General features: G+C 41.4%; 1 protein-coding gene across 4 annotated transcripts in view; it reads right to left on the bottom strand.

The window, feature by feature from the left end:
- The window catches only part of VIT (vitrin), a 52,739-nt gene that overhangs the window by 26,553 nt on the left and 4,721 nt on the right, over positions 1-21,465 (bottom strand). For 3 of the 4 annotated variants that reach the window (XM_030946459.1, XM_030946462.1, XM_030946461.1), the window contains exons 2-6: positions 12,373-12,442; positions 10,587-10,652; positions 9,461-9,617; positions 7,472-7,605; positions 2,811-2,888 (exon numbers count right to left, since the gene is read on the bottom strand). In XM_030946459.1, the coding sequence (XP_030802319.1) occupies positions 2,811-2,888; positions 7,472-7,605; positions 9,461-9,617; positions 10,587-10,652; positions 12,373-12,403 (466 nt within the window). In that variant the 5' untranslated portion in view covers positions 12,404-12,442. Of the gene's footprint in view, positions 1-2,810; positions 2,889-7,471; positions 7,606-9,460; positions 9,618-10,586; positions 10,653-12,372; positions 12,443-17,302; positions 17,722-21,465 lie in introns of all 4 variants that reach the window. The other variant, XM_030946460.1, reaches the window with a different exon arrangement.

The following is a 21,465-nucleotide window of genomic DNA, read 5'->3' as shown; positions in this document are numbered from 1 at the left end:
CAGAGACACCAAAATACTTGGAACACTTATTTTAGTTTATTTACTGCTACCTGACAAAATAATCTGCTTCTGCTTTTTAATCTGACTGAGTACTGGAGGATTTTCTTATTCCCTTTTTTCTTGTTTTTTTTTTTTTTTGTTTTGTTTGTTTGGTTGGTTTTTTTTTGTGTTGGTTTTTTGTTTTGATTTTATTTTTTGTTGGTTATGTTGTTGTTGTTGTTTCGGGTTTTTTTTTTGTTATTCTCTAGCTCTTTTGGCAGCATTGAACTGTTAGAGAATTTATTGCAGTGTTAATGTTTTCCTAAAATTTTGTACTGTTTTTTCTAAACATCTTTTAATAGTTTTGAGCAGCTGTGAAGAGTTACAATTTTGGGAAGGCTTTTCTTGCCGTGCCCAGAATTTGAGAGGCACTGTAACCACCAGGAGCATTTAAAGAAATGTCAGGGACTATGAATCTCTGGCATCTCTGGGATGAGGACTAAAATTGCATCTCTGACAGCTGATCAGGTATGAAGCAGGACTTTTTTGTTAATCTGACAGCAGTGAGTGTAATACTCAAAGGACTGCTTTTGCCTCCTGCAGATAATGGATTTAAGTATCAAAGTGAACAGTGTGGTCTCTGTAATTAAATTAAAAGAAAAAAGTAGCTTCTTTAATATTAAAAAGTAAGTAGGAAATTCTCTTTCACAAAATGGCCGTGGCTGCATATTGCAGAGACTTTTATCTGAAAGACATGCTGTTTCTAACAGAGAACAGCTGAGATGGCTGAGCTGAGGTGGCAGATCTAAGGAGGGCTGATAGGGCCAAGCAGGGCCTGAGGAAGATAGATTGTGAACAATGGATCTCTTTGTTACCTGTGGGACAAGGATGGGCAAAATCAGGCAGTGGCATTGGGTTTGATGTAACAGTTGCTTGCTCCTCTGATAATCCTGGCCTTTCTCTGCATGAATGCACTGTCTGTGTTGTTAGAATCCTGGCATTTCATTCACCCTATTTGATTCAGGAACAAAGTGAGGACTTGTGTCTTTGGTTTGCTGCAGGAACAAGTTTCTGGTATTTTGTTTCTATGACAGAACCCTGACTGATGATGCTCCCCATCTCTACACTGATTCTTACATTACATGGCTTTTGGCACTGGTGGAAGAGACCATTGCTTACTGCCGGCTAAGCTCAGTCCTGGCTGTGATTGTCTCTGGTCTGCTCTGAAATGTTTGGGCTGATGTTTCAAGTGTGGCTACAGTTGGGAATGATGAGCTGTGATTTAAGGAACATTTCTCAGAAAAAGTCAAGATTCCTAAGGTATTGCCCTCCCTTCTAACAGAGCATAATATTTGGGTCAAGTAATTTCTGCATATGTGGTCAAAAAATATACAAATCTGTACCTATTTGATTGTAAATGTAAAGGTATTACAAATTAAAGGCATGTAATTGAGCTGCACATATTTGGTCTGAACAACTACAGCTTTGAGATTTAAATTGGCTTTTGTTTAACTGAAAATATAAAGATGAAGGGCAACAAAGCTGGTGAAGGGGCTGGAGCACAAGTCTTATGAGGAGCAGCTGAGGGAACTCAGTTGTTCTAGCCTGGAAAAAAAAAATCCCAAGGCTCAGAGGGGACTTAAAGGCTCTCTACAAGTACCTGAAAGGAGGTTGTAGTGAGGTGGGGGTCAGTCAAGAGGAAATGGCCTCAGGTTGCTCCAAGGGAGGTTTAGACTGGATATTAGAAAGAATTTCTTCACAGAAAGTGTTATCAAGCATTGGAGCAGGCTTTCCAGGGAAGTGATAAAGTTACCATCCCTGGAGATATTTGAAAGATGTGGCACTTAAGGACAGGGTTATGATGGACCTGGCAGTGTGAGTTGTACTTGATGACCTTTTCTGACCATGGTGATTCTATGTTTCTGTGAGAAAAGAGCTCTGTACTTTTCTTCCAAGGACCAAACAATAATGTACAGGAAAAGAGGAGGTCTCCCAGTAACCTCTCTGTGGTCTTGGATGAATGCACCCAATGCCAGGCATTTGAATTCATGAAGATACAGCATGTTTCCTTATACCACAGCTCACAGTGGATATGCCCAGGAAGGCTCAGGCTCAGCAATCAGCAAAAGGACTGTGTAAGGGAAGTGCACTGTAGTATGGGACATTGTTTTCTTTTTGTTTGCATCCCCAAGGGAGAGTCTGAACCTTACATAGCTGTAACAGGGAGCAAAACCAAGTGTCATTTCAGTGACAGAGGTAATCCATGTGCATTTGAATGTCAGCTACCCACCAGTGTGAAACTTGATCAAAGATCTCTTCAGACAACTGAATTATTTAAACTGAATTGAGTCTTACAGAGTAGGATGCTGACTAAAATGGTTATACAGAGTATTTATAAATTGTAGCATTCTTAGTTAAGCTGCTGTGCATTCCCATTTCTTTCATTTGTATTATATTACTATTTAATATTATACTCTCAGCACTGACTATCCCAAGAGATAACATGAGTAGCATTAGGAGAAAACAACATATGTAACCTCAAATGCTTGCATATAACCAGTCCACCATCATATTCAGTAACAGATCTAAAGCAAGGGGGAAAGCATTTGGAAACGGAAGTCTGTGAAACATGGTATGACCAAAAAATAGAAAATGTCGGAGATGATTTCCATATGCTTAAGATAAAAAAATACCGTGAGGGATTTGGATGGCATACTAATGGATGCATGAGCTTCTGCCTCTGAATAGTTATGTCTTTGTAATATACAACTGAGAAGCTATGACAGATAGTTGTGAATGGATGTAAGGGAAAGTCAGTCACAAATACTTGCCTGATTTAACAGCTGTACTTTTTGAAGACGAATATTCAAGGGTTGATGGATATGTCACACCTTTTCTTGGCTTGCCCTCTACAAAAAATATATATTAGAAGGCATCACAAAATATTCTGTTTTCTTCATAAATTTCTCATCTAACATAAGCATTCAGAATCAGATCCCTCTTCTTTACTGCCCAACTCATTTTCATAAAGATTTCTTTCATCTGATGGTAGAATGTCAAGACCATACCACTAAAAATATTGGTGCTTAAATCCAGAATCATAAAAAAGGAGTTAGAAAGCATGAAAACATAGTACTGGGGAGGATTTGCAGAGGCCAGTTAGTTCATTCTTTTGCTCTCAAATGATATTAAGCACAAGGGGACCATTCCTGAAAGACATCTGTACAACTTTTAATTAAACCCACAGCTTCCCTAGGCAGCCTTCTCCAATGCCTGTCTGTGCAGTTGACTTGGAAAGCATGTTTGATGTGGGATTCATTTCATCATGCACACAGCATTCTTCTCTGACCTCACTTCTGCAAGATGCCATTTCTGGCAACAGTCTTTTGCAGTAATAACAGTGAGAGAAGGCTGTGCTTGTGTGTGGGAACATATGGTGCCTATATTTAGATCTAAAATGAGAGTCCTGTCTTGAAACAATGAGGTACGTTTCCCAGTTAAGCTTTAAACCACAAATCTCTTTCGTGCCAGAGCAGACACCATCTCTGTTAGTACGTGTGGCCATGCAATTCCATCTCTTGGGACAGTTTTTACAATCACACGCATGACTGAGTGAAAAGTGTTGCAGAAAAGCCCAGCAGGGAATACTGCTTTGGCCTCTAGGAGTTGAGGGATGTAGGTGTTCCAGACCCTGGTGACTGTCTCTACAAGATGCTGTGCTGTGTCATGTATCTGGAGCACCTCTGGTCCTGCAAAACCTGAGTCATGATGATCCCTCCTCTATTCCCTTGGGGGATTCTTTCAGGAGGTACATATGGCTCTGCAAGCATGCCAGTTGTCCTCCTGGGTGATTAATACAGAGACCAACAGCACTGAACAGAATGAATTCCTACAGACTGAGCCACTCCTGGGAACTGAGGACTGTTTCTCCTGTGATGGTGATGCCTTAAGTTTTTAGCTTTTATATTTTTCAGAACTGGTATTGAATTAGTGTATAACTCTGAACTCCATACAGAGTATTAGTAAGCTCCCTTCACATTTTTATCAGGTAAAAACAATCCTTACAGACCTGAAAACAAAGGACACCTTCTGTCTCAGACTCCAGAAAGTATAAACAAAAGTGAATCAGGGGAGGAAGCAAACCTGGGGAATATGACTTCCTTACCTGAAGCTATAATTGGACAATTAGCCTCTGATGTACAAATAGACCAAACTTATACTGTCTTAGAAACTGGGGACTGTCATCCATCTGGGGTGTAACCTCTGTGAGGCCTTTGCACTGCCCAAGGTGTATCTATTGAAGGCCTTTAATGAACACCTACTTTATTCTCTTAACTCTGTCCAGCCTCTAGGTGGCCCCTCCAAGGCATCAATGGCACAGAAAGAAAGGTACATGCTAGAGGAACTCTAATGGGCAGGGATGTCCATGGAGCTGCAGAGTCCCTGTCTTCTGTCCCTTTTCATGTCTTTATCTCCTTTGTTTTGCTCTTCTCTGAAATTTCAGATGTCATTGCAAAACCACAGATAAAGAAGTTAGAGTTATTAATGAGGTAATGATGTAAAAAGCCATTCCATTTCTCATTTACAGTGATGTAAGCTGAGAGCAGCTCCACTAAATTCAACACTGATCCACCAGAGACCAGAGCTGGTAAGTTAGCATGAGTGGACAAAATGGAAAGGGATTCCTTCTTGCCTTCTGGGCTTCTCTCACAGAAGCTGGTTTAAGTGAAGGGCAGCAGGTTTTCACATCCACTTCCCTCTTAGCTAAAACTGGGACCAAGAGCCAAGAAAGACTAGGGAGATCTGCTAATTTGGTAGAAAGACAGAAAAGTTACAGGATCACAGACGATTTTGAAATGCTTTCCTTTATCCCAAACAGAGAATGAGTTGTCAGTATGAGCAATTGATACATGGATGCAGCAATAGCATGATAGTCTGATCTTAATTTGGTATATTTCTGTGCTAAACTGATTTCTAATGCAAACCTGAAGCCTGCTGCTGTGAAAATACACCAGCTAGGGTGGGGAGGCTGGATTCTGGCATTTTTGATCAACAGCAATTTGCATCCCATTTGTGACTAAGAGGTAGGCCTGAGGCCTGACCTGAATCTGGCCCTGCTCTCTGGGGCAATGCTAATATGTCTTTTTCACTATTGGGAAAGAGTTACATCTAGGTTGGAGTTTGCTTAACATACTTAAAAATGTGTTTTCTTGTGGGCTGAAAACATCAGCTGTGGCCATTGAAATACAAGCTGTGGCATGGTGGCTGCTATAGTGCAGTGGCTGTTCGCCCTCTCACACTTATTTGTGACTAGCAAACCCAGAAGTTCAGGACTATTTTCTTAACCCACTAGCTGCAAAACTCCCACTAAACTGAATGGAGTCATTCAGCTGAGTGCCAAGGCATTTCAGTGCTTGAAAGTGAGCACCAAAGCGTTTGCATACCTCCTGGTGTGCTGGCTGCTTTAATGGCAGAGGACAGACCTCCTTCTCCACTGCCCCTAAATCATGCCACTTTGTTCCCTGTGTCCCCCAAGGATTCCTCTTCTGTGCTCTTTTGTGTAGATGTTCATTCACAATTTAAACATCACAAACTTGGTGACAATATCCTAACTAGGAGTAAGCTGTTGGCACATTTCCAGAGTGCAGTATTGTACATAGGTCTGCTCTGATGAAAGAGAATTCAGCTGGAGAATAGGGGACTCAATTCTAAAGCTCTAAAGCTGTCCTGAAATTAATGCCTTAGGTGACTTTATATTTTTATTGGGCAATGCTTTATGCAGCTCCGGCTTCTTATGACTCATAATCATAAAAAATCCATCCCCAACTCCTCTCTTTCTGAAAAGATCTGTATGCATTCAGCCTCAGGCTGCTGAGATGAGTAGCACAGCCTTCCTGGTTTTAGTATTCTAAATTTCTCTAAAATTCAAAATTTCTCACATCTTCAGTAGGTATGGTGAAAGTTTTCTTCCTGTTCATATATAAAATACAGAATGTATGTTATATGATATGTGAGATTTACATTTGAGCTAGTTTATAAATTAAGAGTTCTACTGTCATGAGTGAGAGAACTCAGTATGCCTAGAATTAAGTGCACAGGGGATAAATCTCATCCTGCCTACACATACCTAGCTTTCTCATCATCTCCTTTGATATGCTCTTGTAACTTTCTCTTGTATCTTCTTTTATAGTGCCTCATTAATTAAGAATAAAGTCTTATTATCATAAATAAAAAATTACTACAGTTTCATGGAAGAATTTCTACAGTTTTACAGGATGACAACTGAGCAGCTGCTGAGGTAAAAAAAAAAAAAATCCAATTTCCCACTTATGTACCAGAATTACAATGTGCTGTTTGTTGGAGAAATAAACTGCAACAAGTACAAATAGCAATTCAGCTATTCCAGGAAATTCCCACTCATCCAAAATAAATCCTTCTCATAATATGGTATACCCATGGCAGACTACTGTAAAAAAGTGCATCCAAATACATGAATGCAAAATTAAGATGACAGTTTGTTTTGGTCTGTTTCTCAGACCTCTTTTGCTGTCTACAGATTTTCACATGAAAAGGACATTATTTTTAGCAGCTGTTCAGTTGCTTGAGTTGTTGATTTTTCCAGGAATGATGTAGTTAACTAACATCAATTGGTTGTGCCTTTCTTAAACCTCCAAAAGTGCAGACCAGCAAGAACTGGCCCAATGTATCAAGAAGTTGGATTTAGAATTTTCATGGAAAGCAAGGTCAAGCAAAACCTCTTTCACAAAGGTGGAGTGATTGCAAGTGGGTTTAAGATAATCTGAAGCTGGTATAAAGGGGATCTAATTTGCAAAAAAACCTTATCTGTGAATTTTGTTGGCAATTCCAAGTGTGTTCCTATATATACTATGGGGAGGAAAAGGGAATGAGCATTAAAGCAAGATGGATTGACCTGCACTGATTAGATATCAAAACTATTTGACTAACAGAGGTGGAGAGAGTTCCTGACATACTTGGGATGCACCAGTCAAGTTGCTTAATATAAGGTTTGCATACATACAGCAGAGCTATATGGGGCTTGACATAAGTCTGAAGTAATTTCAGGAGATACAAACTCAGGTGCAGGCTGAGGATGTTTCAAATGGCCAAAAGGCCTTTCAGTTCCCTCAGCAGCACTGCTTTCCAGGGTGAAGAGCAGGAGATTCTATGCATCAAGAACTGGAGTTAAGGTGCCTTCCAAGGCTCAGTCCAGAGCAGCCATCACCTCCTGCAGTGGGCTCAGACCTGGGCTGGGCTGAGCACGCCCCTGGCAGGGTGCAGGTCTCCTTGCAGGCTACAGGGGAAGCCCAGAAGGAGAAGTGTTTCAAATGCACTATTCCTGCCAAAGCTGGGGGGTGGGCCTGTGGTGATTAACCAGGTGTGCAAAACGAGAGGCTGCCTCCCCCTCTGCCCACTGCTGCTCAGCACTCAGTGGTGGGGAGCAGGAGGGGAGTGCCCCAGCCCAGAACTGTACCTGACACCAGGAAGGATTCCCTCCAGCGCGGCAGTGACAGGGACCGGACACCATTGGAGAAGCTCCCGCGGTAACCAGAGTGCCCGGCGACTTTCTGGACAAGAACCTTCCCACCTGTGTTGTCAATTATACCACTGCAAGGAGGAAACAAAGTGTCTGAGGGGACAAACGCCACAAAAACCTTTAAAAACCTTCTACAGTGCAAGAGGTAGGAAGCGATTCCTTTCACCTTTAAACCAGGGGTGGTGGTGGTGCTGGGATGTCACTACTAAGCCTGCTGCTAAGAAATGTTTGTGCTCCTTCCACATAAAGAAGAGCAGTTTGTTGCAAAGTGCTGTCAGGATCTGTTTGCTCTTCCCACTGATCTGCTGGTCCTCTGTTTAAGCTTGACCTAGTTGCACACAAGGAAAAGCTACTGCCTTCTTTACAATTCCTGCAAGCTTGATTGAATGACTCAAGATGCAAGCAGAGGTTCTCAGAGGAGCTTTCAGGCCAAACTCAAGACAGAAAGTGTTTTCTTTGACTCTCAGTATGTTTTCTGCAAAAATCCAAGCACATTTCTGACCTCAACCTGGAGTAAACTGGACACAATATTGCTGGAAACTGTAGAAAACCTGGCAGACTCCAGGTGTGGTGCACATCAAATGGTGTTTAACACACACTGTAACATGTACCTCCAGACAAACAGGAATCCTGCAGTGTATGCAGCCTGCTCTGGCATCACTAGGACAGCAGGTCAGCTGGGAACCAGCTGCAGCTGCAGGGGAATTGTAGGGCTGGCAGTAATGAGCAGGCAGGAAAATAAGTACTGGGCAGCAAACAGGATTGAAAAATATGTTAGAAGTGCATTTTGCTGTGGTAATGGTGAGAAGCTGCTGTTAAAATAAATGTATGGAGAAGAAATTCACTGTCTGTGGAATTGCAAGCTAACAAAGCCAAACCCAGCTGTCAAATAAGAAAAACTGAAGTCCTCGCTGTAACAATACAGGCAGCCAGGCTGCAGGGAGATTGCAGTATTGCTACCAGTATTTTTTAACTTCCCTTTGGGACTAATTCTGCCCGCCGAGACAATTCCCATTGTGCACCAGTATGTGAGGGAGGGATTTGCGGCTGGAAAGCCGTCCCCTGGCAGTCGTGTCCGCAGCGAGGGCAAAGCTGCAGCCAGGAGGCGGCAGCGCTGCGCGCACACAGCACCTCAGCCTGGGCAAGGGGGGAAATCCCAAAGCCTTAACTATCCCACTTTGCCGAGATCCCAGGCATTTCACAGAACCGGGAGCACGGCATAGCTCAAATAACTCTGAACTAAGTCAAGTTGTCAATCAGGCTTTAGAACTTCTTGCTGCATTTTTGGCTGGATGCATCCTGCCTGTGCATCCCAGCTCCAGCTGCAGTGTATTTTGGTTGTGCAGTTATTCTCCGTTAGAATTTTATGCACATTTTTGCATGGCTAATAAAACTCTGAAAAACTTTTGCTACAAAATTTATGTTAGTCATTTCCTTGTGCAGTGTCCTTTTATGTAGCAGGAAAGCACATTATTCAGTCTTTGAAGTCAAGGACAATTAAATTCAAACCCAGAGAACCAAACCAATCCCAGAAGTATGTGAGTTATATGTATTCATCACTGGTGATATGCCTATTTTTTTCTGAAGATTTATTAGTTGTAGCAGCTCCATCTCTATCTTCCACTTGAATAATAATAGTACAATAGTAATTTGTTATGCATGAATGAGAGATCTTGAAATCTCAAGACACTTCTCCAAAAGTTGAGAAATTTCTTCAAACACAACAAATTTCTATAGGACTACAGGATTGACAGCACTTTGTAAGAATGGATCCATGCCATCACACATGGAATTTGTCTCAGGTTTTCTACAGCAGCCTGCAATCAAACCTACAAGTGGGAAGTGTAAAGAATTTGAAAAGTCAGAATCTCCCTGCACTGAAATGACAATTTTGTCTGAGTGCCTCACTCATGTCAACTCACTCACCTGTGAATTGCAGCATTGCAGACACTGGAGAAAGAAGCATAAATGTCTGTGCCATAAACACGGTGTTTTACATCTTGACATCCAGGAGGGCATTTTGCAATGAATTCTGGATTGATTATCTTCCCTGCCTTGACATCACAATCAATCTGGGGTACATCTGTGAGCACAAAATCTTGGTCAAGTCAGATTGAATGCTTTTATGGCTGAGAGATCTTGTCATGAAACAGTGAGTAACTGAGTGACAGGAATGCCCTCCTACCAAGCCTTCATATCAATGGTTTTGGGATACAAGACATCTGTGTCTTCTCCATCTACAACATAACACATAATAACCCCTATACCAAGGGATGTGGCAGTAACTAAGGACGGAAGAAGGAGGCCTGTGGGTATTTCTGACCTTCAGTGTTCTCTTCTCTGAAGGAAATATCTGTTATGACACTTGGCTGGAGAGAGAAAGAAGTGTAGTCACCCAGCCTGTGGTTAACACGTGGGAAGGAGGGGGTGGGGATGCTTCCCAAGCCTCCCACTGTGCTCATGTAGCTCCATTCCATCTTTATGTCAGGCTGAAGTCACAGCCCATTATCTTGCCCTTAATTTTTAAAACTTTCTGCTGGGTACAATTTACTTTGGACAAGGGATTTAAGTGTGTGTTTACAACCTTGCAGCAGGCTTGTTTGTCAGCTACATGAGCAAAATAATCTGTGGACAGAAATGCTCCTGCAGCAGAATAGCTGAAAGTTAAACATGCTAGTGCACAGAGATGCACCACTTGTGTCACACCAATCAGCGACATGTGCTTTGTGTTACAGATGGTCTATTTCACATATTTATTTCTCTCTCTCTCTGTGAAAACCTTAGTGCTTGCTATGATCCTTGTGTGCTACCTAATGACCTATGAAGGCACATTTTAGCAGTGAATTACAAAATTTTCCCTTTATAAATGTTAAGTGGCATACACTTTACTCAATGATTTGTTTTCAATTAAAGAGTCTTTTAACTAACATATAATGCCACTGACTCTAGACAGCCGTGAAGAGTTACCAGAATATAATCTTATTTTGCACCTTTCTTATGCACTGGACATGTCTGCTGTAAAACAGCCCAAAATTATACTGAGACCACTTACACAGCTTAGCCTTTTTTGTCTTCTTTGTGGCTTCCTTGGCTGTGTATGTACATGTAAGAAACACACCTAGAACAAATAAACATAGTATCAGGAAAAAGGTGGGCTATCAACATCAGTCACCACAAGCTCCTCTGCATGAGATTTCTCAAATTTGAATTAACAGGGTGAAAACCTAAAATAGGAATATTCTCAGACACATTTAGGTTTCTACTTGGTGGTTAACTTTGCAGTCAAGATGGCATCTGCTGTGGGGAAGCTCTCTGAAAGGCATTAAAGGTCAGTTCAGTTCACACATTCATCTATGTAATTTACTATCTAAAGATGCCATGGAGTCCATGTGGTCCAGAAAACCACAAAAATATTTCCACAAGCAGTGGGAACTCTTTGTAATTGGTGCAATATGGATGTTAATGAAAAAATGTGCTCTGTGCTTAAAGCAACTGGGAATTTCGGGAGCCAAAAATTCTTCTTAATAACCATTTGGGAAGGTTTTTCTGTAATGTTGTGCTGTGACATTTCACTCACTGGTGGCAGCAGGTGAGGGATACTGGGCAGCATTACAGTCTGTGGGTGGTTCTAGGGTGGCATGTCCCAGTAAGGGTACCCATTTTCTTCAGTAAGCAGGATTATGACTTGAAAAGTGTAAAAGAGACATTTGCTGTTACTTTAAAAGTTACATCCCAATATATGCCTGTAGCTTACCATGTTATGTTTACTTGCTAAGTGATAACATACAAAATCTCTTTATTCTCTGTGCTTATTTTGTAAGCATTGTATTATGGGTAATTGATAACTTCATTACAAATATCTTGACTTTCCTATTCACCTTTCCCTTCTCTGAGCTTTCAAAGGGAATTGAAACTCTCTATAATGTGTCAGCTGATCCTTTTATCCTTTGCTAAACTAATATTACTAGAATATGCAACAGAAGTAATTTCCTTCTTTTATGCTCTTCTCCCCCTAGACTGATTGCAGAGAGTTTGTAGACTTAATCACACCTAGAACTTGCTCAAAACTTAAAGCAGTCTCACACTGTCTGAAGTGACAGTGCAGGGGGCAATATTTGGGCCTTTTGTCGCCTGTGCAGTTGTGTAACCAAGGCAAAATTGTAGTTAGTGAAAAAAAGGGAATGCATGAGTGGAAAATAAAGTGCAATATCTCAACTACTTGGAATGTTGCAGCACAATCTAATGTGGGGAAAGTAATCTGTTAATTTATGTAGAAGAACTACATAGATGGCTGTAATGTGAACTAAGAACAACTGTCCTGACAGACTTGAGGATAACAGCTAGAGGGAATATTGCCTGGGAATGTCACAGCCAGTGTGTTCATGTAAGATGAATTGCAAGTTCTGGAGTTTCTACATGTTCCCAAAAAGTGAGATCCTGTCTGACTGCCAGGGGAAAGAAAATAAGACACATTTATAACCTTTTGGTACCATCTTGTTCATGGAAAGAACAAGAACAGGGAGAATTGAAAGAGCTGATTTTTCTTTAGAGGGCATCTTTACATTACAGGCACTTTTCAGGCCCACCTGATATGGACTGCATGTAACTGCTCATATACTTGGAGATCTGTGCAAGTAATTAATATTTTTTCTATACCAAAGCCAAGAAGTTTGTGTAGCCCGTTTCTGAAAAGCTGTGCCAAGGCTTACACCTGCCGCTGAGAGCTTCATCAGCCATGGAGTCCAAAGGGAAGAGAAACAGTCAGTAGCGACTGGGCATCCAGGATGGGAGAGTACAAACCCATGAACTACAAATTGCAGCACATCAACTGTACTTACCAAAGAAGGTTGCAATGACTGTGGCCTTCATGGTGAGTGAAGCAAAATCTGGATACGTCACTAAGGAGCACTGAAAAGGAAAAGACAAGTACATCAGGCTGTACCTACATTTGGAGGTAAGGCAGATGACACTGAAATGCTGGGGACAGAGGGACTGTGTGCTCTTCTTTAACCTTTCACAGTCCTCACATGCGGCATCCTCTTATTACACTTTTTAGAACAACTGATATCCCCAGAGGAGGTGGTGTTTGGGCTATCACACTGCCATGGAATAATTTTTACTTCTCTCCAAAATTTGTCTTTTGCTCCAGAAACCAAGATTTCACATACTTATTTCAGAAACCAGCGTCAGGAGCGGGCACGGTGGGCATGGACATGTTCTGACATCTACTCAAATCTGTTCACTGCTCTTCTAAGAAATGATCAAAGAATCGTCCTTTCTGCACATCAAAGCACACCAGGTAATCTCACATAGATAAGGGGAACATAAATCCATTTACTCCTGAAAGATGTTGCATGAAGTATTTTGCAATTGTTCCATCATTTGTGAGCCAAATTACTGATTTCTTTCCTTTTCTGAGGATGTGTATGTGTGTACTTATATGTGAGCACCTGAGATTAAGAGGATTCTGTCAGAACATCTGGAAAACATTTTTTCTGGGTCTGCATACATGGTTCATGACCCCTGCCATCCCTGAAGCTCTTGGCCAGGCTACAAGAATTCAAACTTATCAGAGATAACCCCTCTCAGCCCCTCCTGAGCATCACCTGCTGCTTTTGCTATTATTTCATGATTCTTGAGGGAATCCGGTGTTGGGCACTCAGAGTTAATCATAGTCATTAAAGTACTACATGATATTTGACAAATAGAGTAAAAAGTCTGAAAGGGAGAATATATTTGTCTGTTGTACAGGGTGAATATCAAGGATCAAAATAAACTTGATCTTCAGAGAAACTTATTACATGCTTACAAGGGGAAAGATTTGTTAAAAAAAAAAAAAAAAAAAGAGCTAGCTATCCAGAAAGAAAATAGGAATGTTAAATAAGAATGCTAAAGCTGGTTATGACCAGGGAAAGCAAGATATCTGCTTCCTGGAAAAATGGCAGATTTAATCTGATTTCACATAGCAATTCATATACTCAGAAGCAGGGCTGTGGTAACCCCAGAAAGAAATTTAGAGAACAAGGAAGATAGAGGAGAGTAAGAGAAAAAAATATCTTCATTCTGTCTTCATATAAAATGTTTCCATATTTTTACTTTAATTGCTCTTCTTTTTCAAGCAAGCCACATGCTATGAATGAGGATGACTAAAATAGTATGCTAATCTAAACTGAGTTCAGCCAGTTCTGGCTCTATATAATTTATAATTCTTTTTACATAGAGCAGATCCACCTCTGATTTTTACTTCTGTGCTCCAGCTGGAGAACTTCAAGTGCCAGGGCATACTAACAGTGTCACTTCCTAAGAGCACAATGTCTTTCCTTGGTGATCTCCTGGAAAAAGGTTCCTGCTAGGCTGCTAAAGCTGAAAGTGGCAGAGGTTTCTCAGAAGCCACTGAACTGAATCTGGGGGACATGGAAAGTGGCTCAACACAGTCACTGTGTCTTTCTGAAGAACGTGGGCAGTGCAGTGGGGGTGACCCCTGGTTGTGCAAGCCATATCAGCAAGAGCAGTTAAGTGGTGATATTCTGCTCTCATGGTAAGTTTCTATTAAAAAGAGTTGCCCATCTTTTGGAACAAAAATCCACTTTAAGCATTTCCAGAAGTTTATTTCTACTGTGAAGCTGTTAAAAGAAATAGCACCAAGATGTAGAAGAATGCTCAGAGAAACTTAGCTCAGATGCTTTTCTCCTTCTTTTATGTTTCAACCCACTAACACATCAGAGGTATCAAACAATTGCTCCCCTTCAATGAATTCTCACTTTAAGTCAATCACAGAAAAAGAAGAGGCAGAAAAAGAGTTGCAATTCATTTGCAGAACTACCATGCACCATTAAAGATTATACTGACACTGGCTTAGACTTTGCAAAAGACATCTTAATATGAGCATTCCCAAAATTTGCGGTGAATAAATTCAGCATTGGCATTTTTATTTAAAGTCAAAGAGATCTGTGGGAATTTTTCGTGGCAGTATTTGGCTTGATGCTGAGATGTTTTTCATCACCAGTTTAATTACAGCAGAAGAGGTCTGAGATGGTAAAGCATCCATGTAAAATCTGGCTTCATGGGTGGGCTGCTGTGTGTTGTGTGGGGAGAGTCCAACAGTGCCTAACTTTTCCTGTCTTACAAAACATATAACCACCTGTATCACCAGGGCTGCACAAGACTTCCCACTGCTTCCTGGAGGCCCTGCTGTCCCCAGCCCTGCTGTCCCCGGGGCATGGCCAACCACCCCAGGAGCCACCCCAGTCCTCTTGGGTGACAGCACCCTCGGCTTGGCTCCAGTTGCATTCTCTGCCTAGTTGGCTGGTGGGCATTTCTTGTCAAGGTAACAGAAAGTGGGCTTTTATTCCTAAATTATTATGAATTCACTGTGGAAAGAAGCCAGTAAATCTAAAAGGATTTAAGACTTAAAGCCTGTCAGGGGTTCAGCTGAGTTCAGCCAATCCCTTAGCCTGCAATAACAGATGTTTATCAACAAGAAATACTGGAAGCATTTAGACAAGGCTGTTAGATTTACTTAACAGCTTTGTTGTCACAGCTAAACAGAAAAACATCTTATTGTGGACTCTGTATCTGTGTTAGTGCTAGTATCCTCATGGAAATAAATTGTAATAGTAAAGAAACTTGGGTTTGCCACTATAATAATTTCTACTATATTTTTACTAGTTTTTGCCACTATAATAATTTCTGCATATCAGGAGAAATGCACAGACATCCTGTGACACAGCTCTGGTGACAGCACTCCAAGGGGTGGTCCTGGCCCTCAGACCCTGCGCTGTCACATGGGGAAATGCACAGGAGGATTTACATTGCTGCCTATTAAGTATCAGGCATAGAAGCTCCAGGCTTTCTGTAGTGGTAATCTGTGTGCATTCATTGTTTTTGGGGCCTAGGGTGTCACCTGATTTAAGCTGTGTGAGATCTCCTACACTGTGCACTAGTGTGGCATCTGCTCCTTCACACTGCTAAAGGGAGCAACAGCTTGGAAAAAAGCAGTGGGTTTTTTTGTTCCTCTGGGAAGGAAAGGGAAAGCAGGGCTCCCATCCATGCCTACAACAGACTTTAGTCTGTGTAGATCCACTGAGAGGCTTGGGGATGTTTTATCTGTAGATCAAGAATGACACTTTGCTATTAAATACAAAGTTGTACTTCCTTTGTTCCTTTACAAAATTAATAGATCCCATTAAAACAAACTGAAAAGTTTCTGCTTTGTACTAGTCTGGAGCATGAGTTTTGCTGAGACTTCTCCTAATTAGATTTCTGTTAAGGCAGTATTTACAGTCCCAGTCAGAACTGGGAAGAAGTGACTACACACTATTAAATCTCCTCAATTGTATGCTGGATCTCTGTTTATCAGAGTACCTGTTCCCATGTAAATCTTTCAGACTGTCATAACAGCAGTTACCTTTATGCCAGAGAAGCTATTACATATGCATTACATTAACATGTGCTTCAATTCCTGCTAAGTACAAATGTAGTAAGAAGTACCTCCTTCAGTGTTTCCCAGAGCTGCTGATATTTTACCTTTTAAAGTCAGAGTCCTTTTTGAAGGAATGTTGATTACTTTTTCCTGACCACAAACACTTGAAAACTCTTGAATGTTAGTGAAGAGACAGAATTAGCAAGCTATTCTTTCTGTGTATAAAGTGAGATTTTTTATACTGACCTTTTATTAGCAACTTGACTTTTATAAAGATTGGAGAGAGCTGCTATGTACTACAAACAAACAGATGGTTTAAATGCACATAACTGTCACTGTATGGCAAACTGCAACATTTTCTGGAGGAAGTGCAGATTGTAAGTCCTTGATTTTTGGTGTCAGGCACTGCTGTCCGTTCCATGTGCAAGCTGAAATTCTTTGCTAGTGCCATGTGCTTTGCCTCTGCAGGAGTAAGCAGTTTATCTCCTGTAATCTCCTGTGCCACAGAAATTAATTTGTATACTCTCTTTGTACCACAATAGTGTGTGTCATTGTTTCCCTTTTCAAGGGGTTCTAATATCTCAGCAACACTGACACCATAAAGAAAAACAGAAGTGGACTTTGTCTGAAATCTATTTGAGCAAGTAGCGTGGAGTTAGCAGCAGGATCTCTAAGCACTGTGGGTTGAGTTAAATATGTGCCCTTTCTGGGAAAATCAAGTGGGCTTGGTGTAGGTGTGAGTAAACTGGTTCAGATAAACAAGAGCTGATCATCATCTTCTAGAGGAAAACGTTTTAGATTTCTTTTTTTTTTGTTGTTGTTGTCGCCTTTTTTTTAATTATTGTTTAACCCTTTCTTTGTTTCATGCTCATACTCTATACCCATGGTATTGTACCTTGTTTGGCAGTGCAAGAACTGTTTGTTTTGGAGCACCCCTGGTGATATGACTAGCACTGGCCCCACGTGATTTTGTTTCACCCCCTTTCTTGTCAGAGGGATGAAGTTATGTACCCTCAGTGCACTGCGTTGCTCTGAAAGTCTGTACATTAAAAAAAGTATCTAAGTGGCTGTTTTTTGAAAAACTGGAGGAACTGAGTTTTGTTGAGACAGAAAGGTTGAATTGATAGCTATAGCTCATTATGGAGGCTTGGACTGACCTGTAGGTGTACCAGGCCAGGTCACAACATGTAAGATCCAAGGTGCTATTTTGTGAGGTGAGCTTGTCTGCATGGGAGCATAGACTTTACTCTTTGTGTGGTCTGAAATAGAATATATGCATCCAGGAATTTAAAAATATCATAGACTTCATCACCTGCTGCCATAAGAAAAGGTGAGTGAACACTCACCTTTCATATTTCTTCTGTGATGAGGAAAACATGGGTCCAAATTCCCTTAGGCCATGGACAGTTATCCCTGATTAAGGGTTCTCACCACTTGCTTCTTATGACAAGATATGGATTGTTGTGGCTGCCACATAATGTTTTAAATGGTGCCTGCTCTTCTTTATGAGGTTTCTGACTCTCAAGAGGGCTGTGGGGACCGCTGGCAGCCAGTACCTCTTGTGGGGTACCTGTCAAGTCACTCTCAAGTCATTGAAGTGAGGTATGGGTGGATTCAGAGGTCTGAATTCTCCCTAAGTTGCACCTTGGGCACAGGAGTAATTTTTTTCTGAGGTGGTTAAACAAATGTTTATATGCAGGTTGGCAAGAAGAATTTAGTTCAAAATAGCTCTCATTCAGGTAGGTATAATGAAGAGATGATATACCTAAAAATTTAGAGACAAATAGAAACATGTAAGCAGCCCTGCAGTACTCATTTTGTGTTCATGCAATGCCCTGAAATTAAAACATAAGTTTGAAGTAACAGTGATGATGACTTCTCTGCTTTCCACAGAGCTCTTTCAGAAGGTAATTTATTTAAGACTAGAATGTGATTCAACTTGCCAGACCTTTCTCAGAGCTTAAATAAAACTGCAATGATTATACATTTTCATCTGTCTCAGCAAGAAAACCATCAATTATATTGGTCTGACCGGCCCCTTCCAGCAAAGGAAGAGATACATTTAGAATATGTCACCCACCCACAGAGAAAATATAATTTGGACTATCTGGATTATGATTTCTTTGGGGGCCATTACACTGTACTTTCCTGGTTTCTGCTAATGTATTATGCTTTAATTTTTCATTTTGATTCACAGATTTCATGCCTCATTGGGAATTGCTGTTTGCTTAAACCTGTGAATCCCTGTCCAGAAAACTTCCTCCCTCTGTTCTCCTCCCCACCATGGCTTTTGTCTGCTCACGTATCTGCCCCACTCACTCTCAGGCAAACTTTTCCTACTTTTCTAGTTTGACTATTACTTCTGCTTAACATCATTCAGACCACAGCCAGGTGCCATCAATCTCTGGCACTGCAATTTCCCCAAGAAATAGAGGGCAGAGGAAAGTACTTGCAATTCAGCCTTGCCGGAGGGCTGTGCTAGCTTTGTAGCATGAGATTTGTGGCCACATTTCTTTCCTTTTCTTATTTTTTTTTTTTTAGAAAATGTGCCATTTTCTATTTCCAACAGATGGTTTAAACAAGTCAAAGTGACTTTTTAAAGTGCAATACATGGTTTCTCAGATTGGATGCACAATAAAGAGCACTGAGTAACCATGCTATTGTGCTGCCTGCAAACTAAGAATTAGTGTCGTGTGTCAGAATTGCCCTGAAGGTACATATTTAGTCTAAAAGCAAAGAATTTCTGTTAAAGGCACTGAAAAAGCTGCACATAACCCTGGGGATAGTTTTGGAATTTCTGTAGCATGTTCAAACAAAACAACATTTTTTTTTTAGGTGGAAAATTAGAAGCAGAAATTTAGAGAAACTGTAGGATGTTTACTCTCTGCTTAAAGCTACACATAACCCTTTACTAAAAAAGTGAATTATATGTCTAGATCAAAAGCCAATCTCATCCTTAAGCATGCTAGTAAATTTATATAACAGCTCACAGAAAACTTTTATTGATCCAGTATCTCCTACAGCTAGTATTACTAGTGATGTCCCATGCCAAAGCCAAGGACTGGTTGGATAAGGATTCAGAAAACATTTGTAATTAAAAAAAAACAAAATAAACCCCTGGAACTACCCTGGCATTTAGCACTTGTTTGAAGTAAGGTAGGAAGCAATGAAATTCATTTATGTCTAGTAATGACAGCTTGATCAAGGAAATATCTTTCATGAAAGGTCTCCAGCAAATCAGGAAGCATGGGAATGCTGTAGAAAGCATTTTGAAAAGCTAAGCTGAAATTCAGTTCTGTGGTGGAAACCAGTAAACTGAAGTTAAGAAATTAGTTTCACTTTTGCAATCTCTTAAAAATGATAGTCTCATGCTCCTTGCACTGCATAACATTTTCCTTTTTATATTTTGTACTTTTCAAAAGTACATTACTTCTGTTTGGAAATGTTTTCTCCAAGCCTTCTCAGTTAAATATCTTTCTGATACCTTTAGCTTAGAAAAAACCAACCTTTGCAACAAGGGAGGTTGTTACCAAATGCAAAGCAGAAAACAACCCCAAACCACCTTCCGCCCCTCAGTCATCTTCTACTGCTGCTTTGTTGGGACCTCCCAATGGCTTGCCTCCTTGCAGGGTCAGCTGCTGAGGGCCAGGATGCCCGGCCCCACATCCCAGGATGTTCTGCATGGCCACGCTGCCCATGGCCCTTCCCAGGCAGTGGTCATTGCTGCCTTGGCTTTGCTACAGACTGCTGGTGCTGCTCTGCAGCCCACTGCAACCCAACAGGGGCACTCAGGCTGATGTCTCTCACCTGATGGGGCTGTTCTGGGGAACAGTTTGGAAACTGTGGACCAATGAGTAGTGTTTCCATTTTTTGATGACTGAAGAAGACATCTCAGGGCTCCAAGCTGCTTTTGGGAGGAAAGTGAGCTATGGATTGGAATGAGTGCCAGCATTATAAATGAGGCTATTAGGAGTTATGCTGGTTTCCTGAAGACATGCTGTTGGTGGAGGTGCTGGTGAGAGACAAGACACGGTGAGGGCCAAGCTGTGCAGCCTTATGGTCTGAGTGCTGGCAGCCCTTGGCAACTGGCAGCACTGGTCTCTCTAACATATGGGTCATGTGGACAACCTGAGGAATAGCTAAGCTTCCAAAACTACATTCCTCAGGATCTGAGTGCCCTGGAGGGGAAATGAAAAGCTAGAAAACATGGTGGCAGAGAAAGTGGCCTTCAGAGCCCAGTCCTGGATACTGTGACAGTGTAGGTGCAGCCAGAAATTGCTGAGAAATGTATCTTAGAACCAGGCTAACGCTGTTTTACTAATTTTGCATATTAGAGTATTTTAAAACCTGCTGTTTTGCATAGAGGTGGATCACAGGATTCTGTTTCTGAGCGACCAAGATCAAAAAGGGAAACCACTTGGACTTGGAGCAGGAACTTGTAATTTGTGGTCTTTTGTTTTGAAAACAAACGAAGCCTACAGTCCTCAGTATTGCATAATCTACTTCCATGCTCAGGAATTTTGAACTTTGGCTTCAGGAGATTACCATATGAGCTTCTACTTCAAATCTAATTATTGCCTAACCTATGTATTTCTTTCTACATACAGATTTCACCAACAATAATAGAAGATGTAGACCACAGAAGACTGAGTTTCTGTCCCAAATTACCACCTATTCTGAGATGCAGTTTGGTGGAAAGGCTTTCTCCAAAACAGGGTGCAAGTAGGCTTTTATGACTTACGTGGTGTCAATATTTGCCCTTATAACATTTGTACAAAGTTGCTCCGTTGGATCTACTCTAAACTTCTCTAACCTCTCACCCCCCACATCCGGACACTCCTCTCCTTCCCATGCAGCCTCATTTCCAAACAGTCTCTTTCTTTCTGTGCTTCATGTCCTAAAACTTCTTCAACCAAGCCCAGAAGGACAAAATTTTCAAGTGTTGGAGATGCATTGCAGAAGAGGTGAGAAGGATGGGCTCCCACCAAGGCAAGCAGGATGGATTCCCATCATCCTCAGCTGGCTGGCAGCTGTGAAAATAGCCCTGTAGTCAGGGAGTGCTTACCCTTTTGTAGCTCTGACTCACTGACGTTGTCCACAGCCAGAATACACAGCCCTGCTGCCAGCTTTCCTCTATGTCTCACCCCTGTTCTATGGGCTGAAGGGTAAATGATGTATTTGGGGGAAACAAGAAAGAATGGAGCCTTCTGAGTCCCTAAAGGAACCTGGCAGGGAGATGGAGAGGCACAGACATGGCCGTGTCCAAACTTCCCTGTAAATGTATGATTTTTGAGAGGTAAAAATTTCCACAGTTTTGTGTACAAGCCTGAAGGTGTTGGAAATCCCCAGATCATCCTGGTGGGGACATTAAAGGACTGCGTGAAGCTACACAAGAACATTCAGAATCTTCCCGAACATTTTGGCGCATGTGTACCAGTCACTTGGCAATTCTGTGCCTTTTTCATATGAAACAGGCTGCCAGCTGAAGGACTGCTGGCTGCTGTGTTAC

Source organism: Camarhynchus parvulus, chromosome 3 (assembly GCF_901933205.1).
Source record: "Camarhynchus parvulus chromosome 3, STF_HiC, whole genome shotgun sequence".
NCBI lineage: Eukaryota > Metazoa > Chordata > Aves > Passeriformes > Thraupidae > Camarhynchus > Camarhynchus parvulus.
The sequence above is the reverse complement of the archived record's forward strand: the minus strand, read 5'-3'. Positions and strand labels throughout refer to the sequence as shown.